The 22,438-nt window shown below is 47.4% G+C and overlaps 2 protein-coding genes across 2 annotated transcripts; both read right to left on the bottom strand.

Annotated features, from left to right (window-relative positions):
- Positions 1-1,866: 1,866 nt before the first annotated feature.
- Positions 1,867-5,956, bottom strand: LOC117210932 (facilitated trehalose transporter Tret1-like). Its single transcript, XM_033454399.1, has 5 exons — positions 5,517-5,956; positions 4,068-4,597; positions 3,673-3,978; positions 3,205-3,407; positions 1,867-3,078 (listed from the first exon to the last, which is right to left on the bottom strand). Exons 1-5 carry the CDS (start codon positions 5,596-5,598, stop codon positions 2,766-2,768), a joined length of 1,434 nt encoding a protein of 477 aa, XP_033310290.1. The 5' UTR covers positions 5,599-5,956; the 3' UTR covers positions 1,867-2,765.
- A 5,895-nt stretch (positions 5,957-11,851) lies between these two features.
- LOC117210893 (protein Star-like) lies at positions 11,852-21,679 on the bottom strand. Its single transcript, XM_033454317.1, has 6 exons — positions 21,606-21,679; positions 16,247-16,438; positions 14,339-14,552; positions 13,524-13,688; positions 13,209-13,400; positions 11,852-13,045 (listed from the first exon to the last, which is right to left on the bottom strand). Exons 1-6 carry the CDS (start codon positions 21,677-21,679, stop codon positions 12,860-12,862), a joined length of 1,023 nt encoding a protein of 340 aa, XP_033310208.1. The 3' UTR covers positions 11,852-12,859.
- Between the last annotated feature and the right edge of the window lie 759 nt (positions 21,680-22,438).

The raw sequence follows: 22,438 nt of genomic DNA, 5'->3' as shown, positions 1-22,438 counted from the left end.
CGGAACATACTTACGATCAGGTTACACGGACGGTTACGGAGAAGGACGACGATCTACTACGCGGTATCGAGCCGAATGTTTCGACAATTGCTCGTTTTTCGACACGCGCAAGCTCGATCCTCGCTACATATACAGCGGCTAACGAGTCCGCATGTGCGAAAATCGTCACGTTGCGTGGAAAGTTTCTTCTCTGCCTGGTCTATTTTCGTTGGCAACGATCCTCGAACTCGTGACCGCGCATGGTAATTAAGGTAGGTTGATCTTTTCGGGGATTCCTTTGAAAAGAACGAAGAGGAGAGGAAGGGGAATAATGGCAAAGGAAGCGAAGAATAGCAGAGTGAAAGCGAGGGAAATCCAAGTACCTGAGTCACTCGGGGACTCCTTCGATTCGGTAATTCTCTCCAAAACGCCATTAGACGTTACGGGACCGGTTTCGACGACCGACGTCTCCCGTAACCGACGTTACGCCATCGAAACCATTCCGGATTTCTTCGAGGATTCCCGTCGAAAGATGCTACGTTGGATATGCGTCGTATACGACGGCGTTGCTTCGTATTTATCGGAATAAAATACCGAAATCGATTTCGATCGCCAGAGCGCAGCAACGAAACGTGTTAAAGTCCCGGTAGAGACTTTCTAATTGGTCGATCGAAGGTATTTCGACGCAGCGATGCTCCGTACGATAAATACGTACGTCGCGTAGCATGGAACAGAAGCGGAGAACATTTAGGAACAGCCTGACAACGCGTAAACCGCGGAGCGGAAAATTTCTCGATGACACGCTTTCTCTAGGAAACCGAAACCAGTTCCAGTTTTTAGGCGCGATCGGTAGTTGGTGTACGCGGTGACGTAGACCACCGGTCATCGCCGACTCCGATAACGATAACTGGCGATCTGCTTTCTTTGTTCCTCTTCGTTTACGTTTTCATCGGAAAATTTCGATCGCTGCAATTACGTCGCCGTGCGAATCGTAACTTTTGCGAGACTCGCGGTATCGCGGTTTCACCGCGTGAAACAAATAAACGCGCCGCTATAATCGCGTGGATAGGTGCTAAAAATCGGAAAATTGGGAGCGCAAACTATATCTCGCGATCGAGGAACACGAAGCGCGAACATCGAGTAACGTAGGCGATCGATGGTTTCTCGACTTTTCGTCGTCACTCCGATTGCTTGGAATATTTGCACAGACACGGAGGCAATTGCACGGACTAACGGGACGATTGTCGAGTACCTGACGTCATTATCCAACTTTCTCGAGTACCACGAACAACCTTGGTTCGAAAGAAAAGTGGCCGCCGTTCGATTCGTTCGGATAAAATTCGCGTTTTCAAATTTCTTTTATCGTGATTATCTATACATCTAGCCGTGATTGCGTTTTAACGACATCGAGAATTACTCGATCTAACGATCGCTGTATGAAAATATTCGCGAGCATATCCGTGATTTCGTTCGTTTATTTCGATTACGTTGCTTGGCGGCGATTAACTCGCAATTATCCTTTTTCCGTTTTCCGCGACAGAAGGAAGACCGACGAATACAACGAAGAGGAACGATCACAAAGGAACAATAGCTCGCATACGAGTTTAATATTTACGCTTTATTGTACGCAGCGTGACTGTCTTCTTACATTTTTAATGTTATAAATCTTCTTATATGTAAGAAGGTAAAAAAAAAGTCGAAAAAGTCACCGAATCGTGACGTCGAGTTTGATTCTTAGAACGGACACCTGTGTTCTACGACCGTGAGAGCGACGTCGTGTACGATTTGTCGATACGATCGTGTCGGAAAATGTATCGTAAAGGTGGAAAAAGGAGAAATGGGAGAGAGAGAAACAGAGGCTATAAAGAATCACGCGTCGATCGCTCGATTAGCAGACTAGACGATAGCCTCGCAGCAGTTATCGTGGTTATCGGCACGAGACACTCGTCCCGCGGTCGCCGTATCCGTATCCTCGAGAGATCGAGGAAAATGTAAAATAAAAGACGATAGCGCGAGATACGTGGAACGCCCGACGATGCAACGGCGAATCTTTCCATCGTGAACGTCATTCAGATAATCGTCCACTGGCGATAACGATGTCGGGCGTGGGCACGTTCCACGACCGCGGGATCGACATTACGAAATTAAACGACCGAAAAACGAGAAACTCGGCGTTGCTCCTTGTCGCTGGGGTCACAGCGAATCGTCGCGATTGATTCGCCCGAACGAAAATAAATCGCTTACGAGAACAACGATCAAATATGAATCGACGATGGAGCACCGTATCGAACGGATACGCTTTCATACGGGCAATAAATACGGGGACGTGATAAAAATTGCAAGAGGCAAAGCGTCGACGGTTGGCAGAGGCGATGTCGGAGCTTTTTCGGACGTCGGTAATTCGATCGACTAGAAATTACGGTCGTACAACGGACAAACAGCGTCGCGTTAGCCGAGGGCATATTCGATCGATCGCGTTCTCTACCACGACGTCCGCGTTCGTTTCGCGCGAAAGCATCTCGAGCGCTTGATCGCGTTGCTTGCAACAGCACCGCGCGATTGATCGATAAACGAAATAATTAAATCGATCGGATTGATGGTGATTTTGTCGGAAAAAATAACAACAAATCGATTTTAGGCGACGGTCGTGCGCCATCGATAAACGAGATCGACGATAATACGACGTTTAAAAGCGATGGAAAGACGATTCGAACGCTTCGAGTGGATGAATGTACGAAAAGGTTGGAAATATTTTTCTAACGTTAAGATCGTCGTCGATATCGCTTTCAGGCGATAGCTTTCAACTGTTGAACCGATTTATCCACGGTAGGGCCACCTTGAAGTTCGTCGTGGATCTGTTGGTAGGTTTTGCCCTTGGTTTCCGGGACCAGGACGTGCGTAAACGCCGTGGCGCAGGCCATCACCACGGCGAAGATCCAGAACGTCATGTCGGTACCTAACTCCTTGTTCATCATCGGGAACGTTTTCGTCACGATGAACACCAACAACCAGTTTAACATGACCGCGACGCTGGAGGCGACTGCTTTCGTTTCCGCGGCGAACAGCTCACCCATCAACATCCATGGTACCGGACCCAATCTAAAAATAACAGATCCGTTTCATCGGACCGACGTTTAAAAGTCTTTCGTCGATACTTCGAACTTTCCACCGAGAGGCCTATCGAACCTTCGATCCGAACTCGTCCAATTAGAAAAATCGACTTACCCGATGGAGAAGGCGACCATGAAGACGATCAAGGAGGCTAGCGGCAGCCAGCCCAGCGAGCTCACGTCGTTTCCGCCGTCTTTCTGCTGGAAGTAATATCCAAGCGCGATCAGGCTGACCGACATAATGCTGGTGGAAATCATGAGCAGCGGCTTCCTTCCTGCTCGATCCACGATCAACGCCGCGACGCCTGACATTACCAACTGCGCATAGAACAACGTTTACACCGTCAACGTCTCTCGCGAACAGATCGCTTCGTCGATTCGCGGCTGGAACGCGATCACACGAGTCTCTTGCGGGGAAACTGGAATCGGATCTCGTCGGGCAACCGGATCGCTGCGACGAAAACTTCCCTTCTCCGTTTGTTGCAAGTGGCGCGAACCTCCGAGAACCGTATTTTACCGAGTTTCCCAAGAGTAGTCGTACGATACGAAGATCGATCGAGGAAATACGTTAAAGCGAACAAACCTGAACCAACGCGACGAGAATGGACGCCAGTTCCGGCGCCATCGAGCTTCCGGATGCCTCGAAGATCATCACCGTGTAGAAGATGACGGCGTTTACGCCGGAAGCCTGCTGAAAGAACATCATACCGAAGGAAGCGATCATAGCCTTCTTGTTAACCGGGTCTTTCGCCATGTCGCCTAGGCTGGGCTTTTTGCCCGCGCTGGCCTCCGCTTCCTTTTGCATCTCGTTCAGTTCCTGTTTCGGATCGTAGTCCTCTCCTCTGAGCACCGACATGGCCGACGTGGCTTCTTGCTTTCTGTTTTGATTCTAAAAGCATCGACGGATCGTCAGCGAAAGTCGACGTCTGAACGTCGTAGCCGCGAAAGCCGCGAAGATAGAAATTCTTCGTTACTAACCACCAACCAGACGGGAGATTCGGGCATCCAATAGAAGGTAGCCAAGAAGAAAGCGACGATGAGAGCGCACACGAGGGCTAACATGGTGTAGTTGAGAACGCTTCCGAGGATAAACGCGACAAAAATTCCAACGGTGAGGAACAGCTGAAACAGCGCGCCCAGCGTTCCTCTGGTCGAGACTTCGGAGATTTCGGAGATGTAGGTTGGTCCGAGGACGCATCCTGCGCCAACGCCGATACCGACCAAAAATCTGGCGATGTAAAGAAGCTTTACCTCGGTCGCCACAAGGATGATACCCCAGGAGGCCAAGAACGGAACGGATAGCAGAAGAAGAGACTTTTTTCGTCCCATTTTGTCGGCCATCGATCCCGAACCTAGAGCACCAGCGATGGCTCCCAGTGCCAGCAGAGAGCTGATCCAGGAACCTTGTTCCTTGGTGATCACCAGCCACGAATCGGCTGCGTACAGCTGTGGAAGCACCGGCGAGGTCCATGCCAGAGCCGTGCCCACACCGACCACCAGTATACACGCTGGAAAACAAAGCTTTCGTTAAAACGACCGCAAGCAAGTTCGAAAAATTCATCGAAACCGTCTGCCCGATTTTCACTCGCAACTTTTATTTCGCCCACCTGACGCTCGTCCATCGATCTCACGGTTTACGTAACTACGCAATTATCTGCCGATAATTGTACGTTCTACCGACACTCGTGTATTACACTTAAATTCAATTATAAAATTGCGTCACGTCGAGGATACGACGAGGCACGGCCAGATAACGTCGAGTAGTTGCCAGAAAATTCGTATCACGAACGTGCGTGGCGAATACGAAGCAGGCAACTCGTACGTGTAAAATAAAATATCGCGATAATCGATCGACCTTACGACCGACATCGAAGAGACGCGTTGTTCCGACCGGACGATTTCCAGGATATCTTCGAGTCGCGAATCGCCGACTCCGCGGAACAGTAACCCCGTTGTCTCGCGATCGGTTCCAACGAGAACCTGTGTTTTTCCACTCTACGTTTTATCAGTATCGCGTCATTTTTTCCACGAGTATACACAATCGATTTTCAAGTAAGTTAGTTCGAAGCAAACAGAAATCGAAGGTAAATGGAACGATAAAAACGAGCAGCTTTCGAATCTTGAAACTTTTTAATGGAAAGTTTCAAAACGGTCGAAACGAATGGCTAACGCGTACGTTACCTACTTTTCTTTTTTTTTATATTTTATATTTTATAATTATATACCACGAACTAACTTCGTTAATTACATCGACGCTTCGACGAGACCGTCACTCTGCCTTACCAACTACCCCGCTCCCGTTCCATCGAAACGTCTGGCATCTCGATAAACTCGGAGTTACGACGAGCGCAACGAAGCTGCGAGAAATCGTAAAAGAAGAAGAAAACGGAAAAGGTTAAGGTGGATTGGCCGTTTCCGTGGAAATACCGGAAATAGAAGCGAGGTACTGCCACAGCTTCCTGCTCTCCTGGCGGACGGCCGCGTCGTTAATCATTCCCGTGCCTTCCATTTCCTTCGAATTAGCGTTCCCCTGGTCGATCGGTGAATCTGCACTCGACGAACGCCACGTACCACCACCACCACCAGACCGAGACGATTTACTGAAAAATCAGCGATTCGACGATTGAGCGGCCGTTCGACCGTATCGAATCGTAATCGGTGACGAGCTTCTTCCTTTACCTCCTCTTTCTCTCGATTCTTTCTTTCTACCTCTCTGCTGCGAGAAAATTCGAATCCTTCGACGCGTAAAACGAGCACCGTTTATCGATGTTGGAATCGACGCGACGAACACTTTAGGTAAACCGCATATTTCGGATAGAGCAGAGACGATCGAGTGAAACCGAATGATCTCGGTGACAGCGAGGGGCCAGCATATATCGCACCCGCCACTATCTGACCATCATTATCACTAGTCTCGTTTATTATCGCTTACGATCAAAGTGAAAAAAAAAACAGCCGTAGAAATCACGACGACGTATCGATGTTTACAATGAATCGGAGCGTTAGCACGGGTTACGTTCGTCGATTTCCAAGAGCCGAAATTTCCGTCAGAAGAAGGAAAAGGTAAGAACGATGCTTGCAATCTTGACGAATTAAAATTCGGCTCTCTTATACGCCGAATCGGCGAGGAAGATCTTTCAGAAAGGAATTAAGAGCCGGTGGTGCGCTTCTCGCTTAATTTCGCTGGTACCTTCTATACGTTGAATTTTCAGAGAAACGTCGTGCGAGGTGGTGCAGGTGAAAATTCCACGGTAGTCTCCACCGTCTTCCATTATACGCAAAATAAAATTGCGAGCCGCTGTTTCGAAACATCAACCGTCGACGAGCAACGTTTATCTAGGTACAAGGTGTGGTACCCTTTATGGAAACTTCTGCTTGAATTCATCGGAAACACGACGTTGGATCGATGGATTATACTATTGTGCCATTGGTTAACTAGCATACGATGTAATTCGCAATTTCATTTGCATTCGACGAACAAACGTGTACACGGACGGTTTATCGATACGTACAGAGTATATTCGACTCTCGGTTTGGCTAGGGGGTTCCAATCAAATCCCGATTTAACTAAAAGCCTACGATTCGAAAAACGTACGACATTAGCCGAACGATAATTACCGATGCAACGGCGCGTTGCTCGTCGATATCTGTTCGTATCGATCGCGATCAAAACGACGATCGTTTCAATTGCATCGCATAACATGTTTGTCATTTTCGTCCTTCTCGTGCTCTTGATTCGAAAGAAATGCGTTATCGTGCTTTTTACGTCGTTTGTAAAATACAAAATAAAACATAAACCAAAGTGTAAAAATTCTTTCTACGCTTATCTTCTTCTTTTTGCAAGTAACAGGTGATTCCTCCCTCTTTGATCGATAAAATTACGTTCCTTTTCGTTAAACGTTAAAATATCAAACATAGCTACCGTGTCGTTTAAATCGCCGCTTTTCCATAAGCTTGCGCTTAATTTCCACTAATCCGAGTAAATCGGTCGGTAAACAATTTTTAAACGCGCCTCTTCGATCGATTCCTCTAAAATCCTCATGGATCAACGTTATCTCTCGATCGCGTTTCGAATCGTCGTCGATCTAATCGCAATTCGACCATCGACAGAAATTTTAGTTTCTTCCGTCGTGTTTCTCGCAACTTTTCCCCTGCTTCTTATTTTCGCGAGTAACGTTAAGACCGTGCCAGGTCGAAACTCAAACCTTCACCGGTGGAATCTCCAATTATTTCCAAATATATCGTCCTTTAATGTTAACTTTTTCCTATACATATAGCCGTCTTTAACTTTACAGCTCGGCTTTGATCTTCGACTTACGAACCAATTTACGTTCGATCATTCTTCTTGTACATTTTTGTTCGTGTATATTTGCTAGCCCCTATACCGATGATAATCTTAAAATGAAATTTAAATAACGAGCTTAAAATTTTCCAATCAGGAAACCAGAAACAGCTGTAAGAATGTCAGCCCTTTGACGCGTTTAAACGCACGAAGCGAAGCGGGCGAGTGGAAAAACGTCAAACGACCCGTCCGCGATGTTCTTACGCCGAAAGGAACTCTGAAAATAGAGAGTCTAAAGAAGATTCGAACATCCAGCCTGGACATAATTGCAGGGAAATTCGAAACGAAAAGGTACTTCGACCTGGCCGCAACGCGACCGTTACGCGTAGGGACCATAATTCCGACGAACGGTGACCGCGCAGACCTCGTTATTCGGCAATTATAAATTGGTTCGCTGGCACGTGTAGCAACGACGAGCGATACGTTATCTCCGTAGATCGAGGTTGGTCGAGCCACCGCAGGAATTTAATTATTCGAACGAAGCTCGTCAACGTGGACGTGCTCCGCTTCCGGATACCGCTGCACGTTAACGGGAAGACGTAATTCTCGGCACCGTTTTACGATAAAGTTCATTTCGAAGAAACCGATTATACCCGAGAGAAGCAGAAACGGCCAAAGTAAATTATTCCATGGATGTTTCATCGATGATAAAACGGCGCGTAATCGTTAAGCGTAAGCCCGCTATCGATATTTGGAAAGAGCGTTCTAATCGAAATATAATTGCAGCGTTATAATCAGCCCAAACGCGAACAAAAGCGATTAAATGGGTCGATTTATCAAGCGGTTCGATTCGATTTCATCGGTTACGGAACGTGCTTACTTCGCCGTCGAATCACCGTTATCGGTTTCTCACAGTGCTCGAAAATCGCAAATCAGGAACTCGCGTCGCACCTTGGCTACGAATCATCGCCATTACTCGATACTTATCCCCTTTTCTCGAGCGGATCTGCGAAAAAATGAGAGAAACAAACGGAAGCGAAGTAAATCGGAAGGCGTGAAAAATAAGACGCTTCGATGTAATTAAAGAACTCTGATCGTCGGTAGCGAACGGCGAAGTCGCGAGTGATATACGAGCAGCGCGATAAATCAAACGGTTGACAATGAAACTTTATCTTAATTCGTTTGGAATTCGTTAAAAGAACGGGGAAGGAGCACCGTCGATAAATCTCGGTTTGATCCCAAACGATAACAAACACTTGCGCGCGCCGTTTGCAATCTTTATCACGGCGATGATACGGCCGAAGAAAAGAAAAGAAACTACCGAAGGCAAACTTTCCGAGATAAACCGACGACTTATCAGCGACATCGGATTTTCCCTCCGTGATTAAACGTCCGACCATGATCTTGCGTTAAACTATAATATACGGTAGTCGCTACGATCTGGTCACGATCTAAATTAAAGCACCCTGCAGCGACGTCGATCGATTAACAGACAGATCGACGGAGTTGCATCGATCGTTTCGCATTTGTTTTCCCTAGCGTAGAATCGAGCCAAGGATAACATCGAACACTCGCCAATTTATTTTCCTTTATTTTTACCTTTCGTAACATCGATTACGCGGCTTTTCTCCTCTGTGATTCGTTTAATCGTTCATTACCGAAGCTGTATACATATCCTACTGACATACGTATAAACAAAGTGGTAACAAACTACTCTGAGAACGCGATAGACTCGCGAATTACGCTCTTAAACGTACGCCATTATACGGAAATCCGGAAATCGAATATCGCGTCTACCGAGCCTTTAAACGATTTTGAAGTGGAACGAACCGCGGTAACCGCTACCGTTAAGTTCACCTTCGCCAGATCTCACCTTGCCGCTTTAAAAAACTGTAAAAACTGGTTTCCGACTTCGGTTCGATCGGACCGTTCCATCGTACTTGTTGCGACACTCTCGTCGGAAAATTTGCGTCGAAGCGCGAAAAAGCCTCGCAATAGAATAATTCAGTGGCAACGTCCTCGAGAAAAAAGTACTCGGGTATCGATCAAGTTCGCGATCGATCGCGAACGCCCAATCGCGAGATACGTTCGCGATACGAATCAAATTTTCCTCGTTATCGCTGACGCGTCTTGCCGCCAGTCTTTCTTCGTTTACGTCGATTTATTATTTTCAGTTTTACGGAGAAGCGGCGGAATGATCGATCCCGGCGGAATGTAACAGCTTCCCGTCTCGGAGTTCGTGTTCGCTAACTCGGAATTTATCGCGAACGAACGACTGGCCAGTTTTTATTGCCTTGTTGCGCGCTTCCAGGGAAAACCGTGTTATTTCGTGGGCTGACCCACTTGCCGGTGATCGATTCGGATCGCGTGCCGCAACAAGGTAACGAAAAGTCAAAATGAGAAGTAGCGCGTGGTCTGGCGAAAAGTTAATTAATTAAAACGCAGGAAAGGCAACGAGGATGATGCCGGCGAGATAGAACCTCTTCCGTTCCACGTTCTCTGCGTGGCTAATGAAAAAGAATTATACGTTGAATGACGCGATCCCAGCTGACCTGGATGATGCTGCATCCGACGGTAATTTTCTCCGCTTGTGTCGCGAGAGGCAACGTATAAAATTTCACGACGATCCACCACGTAGATAAATGTGTAATAATACGGTGAGTGATAAGAAAATTTTAACGAAACAACCGGCAAAACGCCCTTTCCCTCTGACAAGTATTTCATCAGGATGACGGATCGCTGGAACATTCCACGTTTCCCAGGAAATTTCTCGCAATGAGAATTTCTCTTCCCGAAATTTCTTCCCGAAGTCTTGTTTGGACGATCGAACTCCCAACGATTATAAATCGTTCGTAAAGCACACGGAGGACTATCGTCAAAGAAGGATCGTAATCTTCGATCCGAGTTTTCAACGACTCGAAAACCTTCCACGTCGAATCGTAATCGTTCCTTCGGTGAAAAAGAAATCGCTGGGAAAAGTCGAGTATACCGTTTCCAAGACGGTTCTCCGTTTTCTTCCACCACCTTTCAAGCGTACGTACAAGAATCGCAAACCGTAGAGATATTCGCGAGCTACGTCGTCCCATCTTCCTCGCAGAACGCTCGAGGCGACCATCGCGTCGAGACGCTTGGTCGATGAAAACGCGGTGCGGTAGGAGACGTATTAAAAATATAACCCGCGCGATTTGTCGCTAAATTGCCATATTTTCTCCGATGTATTCGGTCCTTGAACGTGCAAAGAAGAACGGTACAAGTAGCGTCTCTGTTAACTTTACTTTAGTGGTTTGCCACTTTACTATTAGAACGGACCTTGTAAACTTTTCCCACGGAAGACAAAGAAGCGAGAATTTGCGTGGTTCTGGCCATAGAATGGAGCAATTAGCGCCGTCTATCGAATGAAATTTTCCACGAGTAGCGGAGGACGGGTAAAAGAAGCTTAACGAAGACCGTCGTTTTTCAAAATTACTGATTTTATTTTAAAAAACAAAAATACACTTTTCTTCATTGGAATATAAAAAAAACACGAATTTCCAAAATATCTACGCGTATTCTTCTCCGAAAGAATCGGCCCGCTTCTCTCGGAACGAAATAACACGCGTTACAAACATCTTGTTCTCGGGGTGCTTTCGAGGTGAGAAAAAAAAAAACAGCTGAAGAGGACGCGTCTCTCGACTGGACGATCAGGGAGGCGGTGGTCGGCAGACCTCCGATAACGTAAGTACAAACGAGCGAAACCCGTACGAGTGCGTGTACGAGTGCGTACGTGCGTCTATGTGTCGGATAATTGCAAGCGCAGCTCGTAATTCTCGACCAGACCGACAGCGACGGGTCGTAGGTCGTAAGGCGTCGTATTATCGTATACCGTCTGTCGTATCTGGCCGAATACGAGCCGAACATCGCGAACAACGAACGTTCCGTCGAAATAGGAACGATCCGTTTCCTTCGATCGAAACCATCGGACGAGACGCTGGTCGAAAATAAATTGCCATTTGCTCGACACCGGTGACCATGGCCAGACGACCGATAAACCCTGCTAAGTTTATCGCGAGAACAGCGTAATTAAGTAATCGGCTATCGTTTTGCTCGAAGCGCCACGCTGGACGCGTTCGTACCATCGGATTTCCTCCGCTCCTACGGTGGTCTTCGCAAGAAGCGTAAGAAATCGTTTCAACTCGAAGAACCTTCCTATCTAGGTGGAGTTCTTTCGTTTCTCGGAACGGCAAACTTCTCGAGATCTGTCGTACGAAGGTCTTTCGTACAAAATGGCAAAAGGTGGCCAACGATCGTATCCCTGTCCTAAGAGAAAATAGAACGAAAGCGATCGCTTGCTTGCGGGTCGGAGAATAAGCCGTAGGCCAAGAACGGCAACGACCATCGTGAAAAATCAATAAAGAAAGCGAGCAGATGGCAATTTTGAGCTCGAATATGATTGGTGTCGAGTAACTTGGAAACCCTGCCCGCCCCCGCTTCTACCCCCCCGCTCCCGCCCTACGATAAAGAACCTACTTTATCCTGGTCGTAAAAGCAACGACTGCTGGGATCCTACGAAAGACTCGATAAAGGGGCACGGCAGAGCAGCCCTTGGTAAGGAGCAGAGGACAACCAGTTTATCGTATCCTAGTATAGCTTAATTAAGTATCGACTTACGTGCTAATAAGGCCCGTGGTGTAGGTAATCAAATCCGTTATCACTGTGACAGAGCTCGTTAAATCGCGAGTAACGATCGTTTTTGGTGGGTACTACTAGTAGGTCACGATGCTGTCGATCTTTGACAAAATAAAGTCTACGTTATTCGTAAAACGTGCCAGTATCGTCCTGATCCGACGCTGGCTCCACGTTAGATTAAAACGAATCTACGCTAAAATACGAAAATACGAAACTAAATACGCTTGTCTCTCTCGATTCTTTTCCTTCGTTCGCCGTAAAGCAAAGCGCGTACGAGCTTGTCCGCACCAAAAACGACGATCGATCGATCGTTGAATCGTACGTTCGTACGAAGGAGATTCGACGCCGGAGACTCTGGTCGATCAGCGTCGTTGTGGATAACTATACTTCGGGGAAATAACTCTCGACTCAGTCTTTGTCGCGGAAAAAAAGATAAACGAAGAACGAAGAAACGGCTAGTCTATTCGTCGATACTAGACGCGTATCGATGTATATAAACGGAGGAAAACGAAAAATCTTGGTCGTTCTACGATCCGATACGCGCACGCTCGGTAAGAAACATATTTTTATAGAAAATAAAAGGTACGTTCGACGACGGAGTTCGCGTCTCCTTTGATTCGACGACGAAGCGAGAATCGTTCCGGCGACCCAGATTTCGTTCGATCGTTAAAGGAAAGTCACGAACGCCGTTCCGCCAACGATTTTTCATTTACTCGAAAGAAAGATATTTCTCGTCGCTGTTGGAGCCCGTGTTCGTTTAAAAACGCACGAAGAAACGTAGAACGGTGCTGCGTCGGTGGAAAACAAGCCTAGTCAAGCATGTTCAAATCTTAAGCAACGCGCTGTACAAGAAGATCAAGTTCCCCGTGTCGGTCGTGTACATCAGCTTGTATCGTCTGCTAGTCATCTTATCGATCAGGCTTTTCGTCTCGGTTTCGCTATGATGAGGACTCCAGCGGATAGACACTACGGATATCCTGGTGGTCTCCCAGGGGATCGTATCCAGAACCTGCACAAACACGATCAACGTGAAAAGAAAATATTTTCTTTGGACGGTAACGATCCACGCTGGACGACGGAAAAGTTAAGGAACGGACCGTCGTACGAAAACAGGAGAAAATATCGTAAAACGTATTGGATACGGAATTTCGGAAATCCCTAACGATATTTACCTGACTGTCTTGCGCATCCGGACTATCTAGACTCAGGTAATCCAAGGTAGTGGCACTGTACGCCAATAAAACGCTGTACAAAGGGAAGCATTTCAATCTCGTGGTCGGGAAACCATCGTCCGACGGCACGAGGCTGTTCGGCCCTTCGCCCAATTTGGTAACTTGAACCTCGGATTCTTGATGATAGGTAATCTACAAATTCGAACGAGCTCGCATAGAGACAAAAGCGTCGTCGTAGGTAGATTAGAATTAACGAGATTTGTCTGGATCGGCGGAGCGGATACGAATCAAAGAACATTTCGAATATACGCTCACTTCTTTGGTATCCTTGTCGGTACTGAGGCAAGCGTGAAGAACTCTGGTCTTTGGATTTCTGGTGCTTCTGTGCGCCTCGAAGAAGCTTCTGGGATCAGTCAGGATCAGAACGCCTTTCCAACTTAAGTTACGTTCCAACCAGCCCGTACTGGAAATGGCACCTATCTGCGAAACGAAATAATTCGTATAATTCTTAAATAAATCTCGCGATAACATATTATCTGCGTATCCGAATTCTCGACAGGCGATCTTTTCTCCGCCTACTCCTTTCTCCGATTTTAAGAGCGAAAATTCTAACGAAAATGCTTCGGACGTAAGAAGTCGATAAAAATAAAAGAAATTAAAAAGGTCGCATCGACGCGTTCGAATCCTTTTCGGGCTCTCTTATCGTCAACCTAAAGCATCGAACGCGCGCGCAGCCAACTGTTTCGTGCCATCTCCTTGTTAACGGTAGTTCTATTCGGCAGAAATTCAATTAGTCGTCGAGTGCTCCGACTGAAATTTCGACTCGATAAATATAGTCCCGTTTAAATATACGCGCTACTTAAATATTATTCTAGTTAGCCGAGTGGCGAATCGAAATATCGCGTTAAAATAATCAAAAAGTACGCGAAACCGCTTGAATTCCTCGCTGACTCGTATAATAAGATAATAAGATGTCTACGAGACGAAGCTCGACGGGGAAACAAATTTTCCTACTTTGACCGATATTCGCTGCTTATTAAAACTCGGGAGGAAATCGACCTCGGAGGTAAATTAGCTGACGGCACTCGTGGCCGTCGTCGGCCAAACGAACGAGAAAGATCTCTCCTTACCCTGCTGATGTACTCCACGTACACGCCCTCGCGTTTTCCCTCGGTCAGACCCGCCACGTACCTCTCCTGCGTGGTTTGAGTGGCGTTCGACGGATCCTGCTGCGTGGTCGACTTCAATTGAACCTCTCTGATGTACGCGACTAATTCAGGATTGTCCATCGAGACGCTGTTCAACACGTAGTCCCTGGTCATGTTGGCGTCGAACGCCTGCCTCCTGCAACGAAACGTCCGCTTTAACGTAAGTACACATGGACGGCCGAGCTCTTATTAAGCCCGGCATGTACACACGTGGTTGATGAACTGTTTCTCGTTTAGGCCGTGTGTACGTTCTATTGACGGACGTTCGAACGCCTCCGCGAATGCGTCTATACCCGTTTGTTTATCGGGGAAGCGACTACACGCACGTCGAAAAGTTTCGAACGATCGTATCGTTGGACGGATCGTTCGATTCTTGCGCGGAAGTCGCGGGCGCAATTTTCTGTTCGTGCTTGTCGGATTTAGCGTAAAATCTGATTTGCTGGAACTCGGAGATCCGACGATGAATCGCGATTCGCGTGGGCCACGTTATTCGCGTCATCCGCGTCTATCTTTATTTCACCGTTGTTACGTTCCGCCGTTGCATCGAGTCAACGATAAAACGACCCGAGTATACGTAGACGATCGCCAAGAATGCGAGCTCTTTAATATGCAAATATTTTCGAGTACGACGCGGCTACGTAACTCGTGGACGCTCGAGATTAAAATTCAAACGAGTACAGCGAATTAATTACGTCGATTAATTAACAACGTTCGATATTAATAGCGATCCTGTTTCGAGTAAACGTTGAACGTTCTTTCTTTGAAAGACCCGTGTCGAGCGGCCTTTGTCACGAGGGTCCGAGGGAAAGGATAATCGTCTCGAGCGACCTAGTAATTAACTTCGTTTAACAATCGTATTTCTTTAACGCGACTGCAAACGTGCTCTTTGCAGATCTCCGGAGGTAAGGGACTGGCTGTTTCACGCGTCTCGAACGAGGTATCGGCTACTCGCGAGGTATCAAAGGTGTTTCCACGCTTTCTTTTTTATCTACTCTGGCATTTACACGCTAATATTACTTTTTGTATCAAAAACGATGCAACATCGTCAAAACGAAACGACGTAATTAATCGAATCTCGCTCGAAGGCAAACAACAACTTGTACATCGCGCTTGTAAAGTATATTTTTTTTTCTTTTTTTTTTTTTTTGCCTGCGAGACGAATCGCGTCATAAAAGTATAAATTACGAGCGAAATTACACAAATACCTCGTCAATCGGCGTTGATAACAGTTGAAACGATCTTTATCAATTATCCGGATTACCCGTGTTTTGTCACTCGAATCTCGATGAAAGCCTGCGATCAAATATTTAACTTTCTACGATAAACGAGCTCGAAAAATGGCCAGACGACCGGTCGGTTTCGCGATGGACCAACACGCATGCGTAATTGTGGTGGACATCAATCGAAATCAGCGATACGGTCCGCGATTTGTCGTTCGTTTTTCCCTGATTGCCATAAATTGACACGTGGATTACTGTAAATTTCAACGAACGGGATATGGAATATTGAGAGAGAGAGAGAGGGAGAGCAACAAAAAGGGACACTAAACATTCTCGCTGGACTAACGGGGATGAGCGACGATAGCTTCAGAAGCATCGGAGTTTTCCATTTTACGGCGTCGTAAAATTTGTACGCAGCTACACGTACGCTTTCAAGGTACGGGACAACGAGGGTAAGAAAGGAACCGTATTTAAATTTTGAAGATCAGCTTTCACATTTCTTAAACGTACTAAACGGAGCGACAAACGAGATTAAAGCATTCGCAGAAAACGAGCAACGACCGGATACTCTTTTCCTCCTGTTTTTAGCTTCGTGTACGAAGAAACTTACCTCATGGTCGTGGCCTCGCTCCAAAGGAGGAGCAAGGTCATGGCAGTGGAAAAAGCGGCGAGAAACGCCAAGCAGGAGGCCACTCTTCTCCAGCAGCTTTTCTTGTAGTTTGCTATCGTGCTCCCTGACAGAGTCGATCCCGTGGATGACTGTAGAACACCGGTGACCGGGGGAATCCCTGTAGGAGCCATTCTGCAACCATAAGACCGTTTACCCTCGATGCTCGATTATATCGTACCGCAACGCAAAGAAAAAAGCTCGAGAAACGATAAAAATCCGCTTACGAACGATCGTTCGCTGGAATATATTCGCGAATGGTACTTCCGATCGAGCAAGGTACGTTCGATCAGAAAAATCGAGTCGACCGAGAGGAAGAGTTCGATCGAATCGAGTCAACGGTCCGTAACGGTGCTGATATAATTCGATGCTTATTTCGTACCTAGGGGGAAGGACGATTCGTCGAATCGACGCGTGGCGGTTCGTAAAAATTTTACGTCCCTTTAAATTCTACGAGAGTTTACCGTCGTAAACGACTGTGCCGCAGAGCCCGCGGCATCGACCTTTCGGTTTGTCGTTTCCTATCTACGAAAGGAAGCCTCGAGGGCTTCGATGTCACTCGATCCTCGCCAAGCCTCTATTTAAGAGTACTATTCGAAGTTCGTTTGCCGTTTTCTTCCCAAATATACCTACTCTTTAACGTTCCAACGTCTAAGGACTTTCGGCGCTCGGACGAATTTAAAAGGAACATAAATGTACACAACGCGGGAGGATGCAGCGAGGGAAGAAATGCGACGAAAAGAAAGAAATAGAAAATAGAAAACAGGAGACGCGGAAGCGAAGGAAGACCAGAGCAAAGGATAACGTTTCAACGAAGTCTCTCGACACGCTCTATTCGTCTAGTCTACGAAGTTACGGAGCCACTTGCGAACCACTCGCAACGCGTGCCGCCTTACGTTAGTTCGGACCGCGATACGATCGTCGCGTGCACGAGGCTTCGTTGCAATTTGACTTAATGCCGTGTTTAAATTCACCGGGGAACCAGCTGCTTGCATAGGTACGTACCTCGCAGCGCTGTAATAACCAGATAACGGGCACGAGATCCTGTTGCAATTCGAATTCGAAAGGGAACTCGATCCGAGCGCGGGAAAGGACGAACACCGACCGGGCAGAAGGTAAGATTCTCGAAGAGTTAACTCATTCGCCGCGTTATATCCGCGGTAAGCGAAGTATTCCGTCTGTCTGTAATTGCAGTTGTTACCGTAACGTCAAGCTCGACGACTTTAAAACGAGAATCGTTTCTAAGAGTGGAAAATTCTAGCCGGGTGTACTCTCAGAGAAATCGTTCTATCCGCCGGACGAGTAAATTCAAAGTAAATTTACCCTGCCAGCGTAGTACGATATATCTGCGTCTCTTCGTTTTTTTCATTCTCCATGGCGGCGACGAGTGTCGTTGCTTGGAGTTTCACGCGATGCACCGTGCCTCGAACGATTATTACAACGCAAGACGTACCCAGTCGACACACGCCATAGTCGTAAATATAATCCGAAGGATCGTCCCGCTGCATAAAAGTGCGATCGATGGCCGATCGTACTCATCGACTACGCACGAGTGTACATGGTCGACGCGGACGCGGGACGAAAGAACAAACCAGACGATCTGCACGGAGGATATTCATCTACGCGGAAGTGAAATCGACTTTTTCGATCGAGATTCGAGACGATCCGGTTTCTGATGTCATCCGTGTTACGCTCACCGTGCGAATAGCTAAACTTTCACACGATGCCGTAACGCAACCGCATCTTAGCTGATGCAACTATCTTTCCCTCGCAACGTGGCCCCGTTTCTCCATCGATCCACGTGATATCACGATATAATATCGTTACGACTTCGTTATAAGGCGCTATAGAGCCGTTCTAACTGCGAGAAAATGGCAATCAATTCGTTCCATCCTGCAACGTGAGCAAAATCACGCGATATCTTCGTCGGCCAAGCTTACCACGGACAAGCCTTTGGCCGTTGAATACGAAGAAAAGTAAAAATTCCAAGGTTATCGTCCAAGAAACTAACAATTTTGGTCTTCGCTCGCGATCTCGATACGAATTTTGCCAATGAAAATGTCACGCGTCGTTGTGCAAAGATGTGTACGGAGAAATCGGTTTGTCGTACAGAGAGACTTATCGAGGGAATTTGATCTACCGTCGGAACGATCAACGAAGTGCCAGAAATCCGAAAGGACGACAGCAACAATACGCTCGGTTATCGGTTGTCGTTTCTTCCTAGCGATGTTCCGTTCCTTCGTAACAGATTACGCGTCTCGTTTACTCCATTCAGACTTCGTTTCAGCAATTTTCTTCTCGTCTGTTCGAGCAAGAGCACCGAGGGAAGGACGACGGTCGGTCGAAGCGAGCCTCGTTACGCGGAAGGATGTTAACGCGGAAACGGTGTTACCTCGCGTTGCAAAATGAAAGAGACTAATGGGGGGAAAGTAAGTTGCGAGTAGCGACGAACGTTTCCTATTGTTTGAACGGACTGGAAAGTCGTCGTAGGCAACGTTATTCGACCAGAACGCGGAACAAACTGAATTTTTAAATCCGTTGTTTTAGACGGAAGCTCGTCTTCGAAGTAACTACGGAACTCTAGCGAATATTACAAAAGTTACGTTCCTCCCACCGTAGAAGTCTTCCAACTACCAAACGTTCCATATTCCGGCAATCGTGAAACAGAAGCGCGGACATTCGAGTAACCGTGCGCTTTCTAAGCGAGTTTCCGCAACTCCGGTAGCCACCGATCGGAACCAACTTGCCACGCGCAAACCTTTGGATACGATATTCCGCCAGAAGAATACCAACCCTTCCATATCTCCGAAAGTCACGTATTTCGATATTTGCGAGTAAACCTTGTTTCGTACGAAAGACGATAGAAAGAAATTTATTTCCGTATTTATCCTACGTCTCGTATCGTCAACCCTCGCAAATCGATTTTTCCTCCGAATCTTTGGACAAGATGTCATCGATGAATCGATTCGAAGTAGCGCGCATCGCGTAAAACCACGCGCTTTGTCGCGGCCTAATTTCCACAACGCGACGGTAGTTGACACGTCAGAGAGCGTTTTACGCGTTGAACGCTCCCTGAATTAAACGACCCAATTTTATTGCCGAAGCTCGAGCGCCTTGCTTCGATCTTCGCATATTCCGTGCATATGCACGTATTCATATTCTTCGTTCCGATCGTCGATGGACATACCGAGTTGCGAGTTCTAGCGCTTAGGGCGACGACGAAAGACGCGCGAATGGACGGAATATAAAAGGTAGACGAGGCTGGAAGCGGCGGATCGTATCGAAAGTGCGTTTTCGACGGCAGCTTTGCGCTTTGATCGTCGGATCGATCGGTCAGCCTGCGATCGTTACTCCGACGGTGAGGTGTAAGCAAATACGAGTATGTACCCAGGTCTGTTTGAATACCGTTAGCAACGTGCATCGTCCGGTGGTCGTGGTCGATCCAACGTACGCGAAATCCGAGTTGTTTCTGCCGTGATAGTCGTACGGCAAAAAAGAGACAAAGTTACCGTTTCAAAGAAGAATATCGTAAACGAGACCTCGGTTAATCGCAGATACAGTCCTTCGACGGAGCAAGTGTCGTCGAAACGCGTACAAAAGTCGACGCCCATTCGCGGAACTGACGCGATTGCGACGAAAATTGGAGCGGCGACATTTCGATTATCAACGCGTCGTGGAAAACTCAATTTTCCAAAGTATCGCGAGGATGTTGCGCGGCGAATTTGCCGAGTTCGATTCAGCCGTACGAACGCGTGACCGTATTCGATTGCCGTTACGCGCACAATATCCGATCAGAGATGACGTTTTGCTACCGCGCTTTACAAACGCGATAATAACGATCGCGACGGTAATTTTATCAAGCCTGTTCGCACGTAAGTCAATCGTGAATGGGAATTTGGCGACTCGCGTAGATAGCTAGAGCGACGAATTACGTAGATTCGAGCCATTAGACGCGCGTCCTCGTTTTCGCTCCTACTACGCCTTGCGACCTTCGCAAAGATCGCGAGACGCATCAGACGACAAAGCGACAGACGAAAATTTCTACCGTACGTTCCGTGACGCGCGCCACGATTATGGAAAATGATAGATATAAAAATCCGAAACGATACGGAAAATTCACTTCGGAAGACCCTTTCGTACTGCGTTGTCATTGGAGAGAGAAGAAAGAAATTTATTCGAGCACGAAGAAGGCTCTATCCTCCGACGGAGCAACTCCTCCATCGGGAAGAAAACGTCGAACAACGACGATTATTTTTCCCATTTCCCCCCTTTCTATTTGGCCGACTCGTTCCCGATCGACTTTTTCCGCGTATTCCCCAGTTCCAGTGGATCGATGGTCGTCGAACCGAGTCACGAAATATTTACGAATTTCTTCGCGAGGGGAGATATCGGGAAAACGACGTTTCTTGCGAGTTTGCCTGGCAATGGTATCGACGTCAGCTCCATTCGTCGCGACCGGAGTAAACTCCATTTCACGGTTGTCCGCGCTCGAAACGGTAATGTCGCGTCGAAGATAGTAATAAATAGAAATTTGGAAATCGGACAGGCGTGCGTGCGACGCAAAGCGCGTCGATTGAAAAACCCGTCGAAGGTGAAGGCTACGAGGAACGTTTGGCGCCATTTCTCATCCAGAGATTTCTGCTCGGTCGAAACGATTAGTTAAGCGCGACGCGGAGAGAAATAAAATCATGGTAGAAGGAACAAATTGGAAGGAAATTGTTCGTGTAAAGAGGAGAATCGTTCGAGAAGCACGGGAATAAGAATCCGAGAATTTACGAACTGAAAGATCTCGTTGCAAATATTCGAGCGAAAACTTTGAGCTTAAAAAGAAGAGAGGATGAGATAAGGGAAAAGCGGCTTATTATCGTTGATAATTGTAACGAAGAGATATTTGCGCGAGTAAACGAGATATATCGATATGGTACGTCGGTGCGTCGGTAAAGGAAGGACCTAACGGAACTTGTTTAATCAAAAGGAAGTACAGCACATAGCGAACAAAAGAAAAGCACGAAAAAACGACGTCGACGTCGGCGAAAACGCGGCTTTCTACGATATCGCTCGTCTCCGTTCCAGTCTCTGAATCGTGCGTATAACGCGCACAAACTGAAAACAACGATCTCGAAGTTAGTCCGGAGATGCGAACTGGTCGACGAAGCGTCGCGGCAATTTAATATCGAGCGGAAACCAACGTAGATCGTGGACGAAAGGCGGCGGACAAAGAGCCGAGACGCGCGCATCGTCGACGAGTTTCTCCGACTCTGCGAAATTTCCCGCAGTTAGCTGATGTATGTAAACTACGTACTTGGCTTTCACGGGTTCCATGCCGGTCCAGAATAATTCGCCTGGCGGGAAAGAAGATTCAACGAGGTACAACATTCGTGTGGCTCGTGTCTCGCATCCCGTACGTAACGTGACCGTCGCCCGGAAGACATCGACCAGGCTGTATCACCAGGCCGACCTCCTGCACATCCTCCTCCGTCGATGCCTCCACGTCTCGCCAACACTGCACTCGGCCGGTCGGATTACGTTTTTCTTCGCGCAAGATTCGCACGTTGAAACGATCGTCGATAAAAGCGAGTAGGAGCGTCTGCTAGTTTCGTGACTCGTCGAGACTCTCTCTCTCTCTCTCTCTCTCTTTCTCTCTCTCTGTTTACAAACCGCCGGATTTTCTGACGCGCGGGGAAAAACGCGTCGACCGTCGCTCTACTTTTTCCCTTTCTCTCGCAAATCGATTCACGAAATCCTGAAATACCTCCGCCTATCGTACTTGGAACGCGCGATCGTTTCACTTCTTCACCACATCGATCATCGCGAAAGCAACTACCGTCTCGATCGGAGTGAAAACCGCGTCGTTAGAAACCGGCCCTTACGAACGTTCCCCACGATCCTTGTACAGTCACGTAACTTTCTTCTACGTATATGATATACGTATACGCGAGACAAGCTCGCGCGAGCGTATCGACGAGCGTGCGGCGTCCGATCGACTCGCGGATTCGAGCAGCGTCGAGGTCGAAGGAGTCGCGGGAACAAAGAGAAACGGCGTTTTTAAGGCGGCGAAGAGAGCACGGGTCCGTAAGCGGAATCAGCGAAGGAGACGCGGAGGAGCGCGCGTGTGTACGAAAGTTGATTAGCACT

Source organism: Bombus bifarius, unplaced genomic scaffold (assembly GCF_011952205.1).
Source record: "Bombus bifarius isolate JDL3187 unplaced genomic scaffold, Bbif_JDL3187 scf7180000008213, whole genome shotgun sequence".
Classification (NCBI taxonomy): Eukaryota; Metazoa; Arthropoda; class Insecta; order Hymenoptera; family Apidae; genus Bombus; species Bombus bifarius.
The sequence above is the reverse complement of the archived record's forward strand: the minus strand, read 5'-3'. Positions and strand labels throughout refer to the sequence as shown.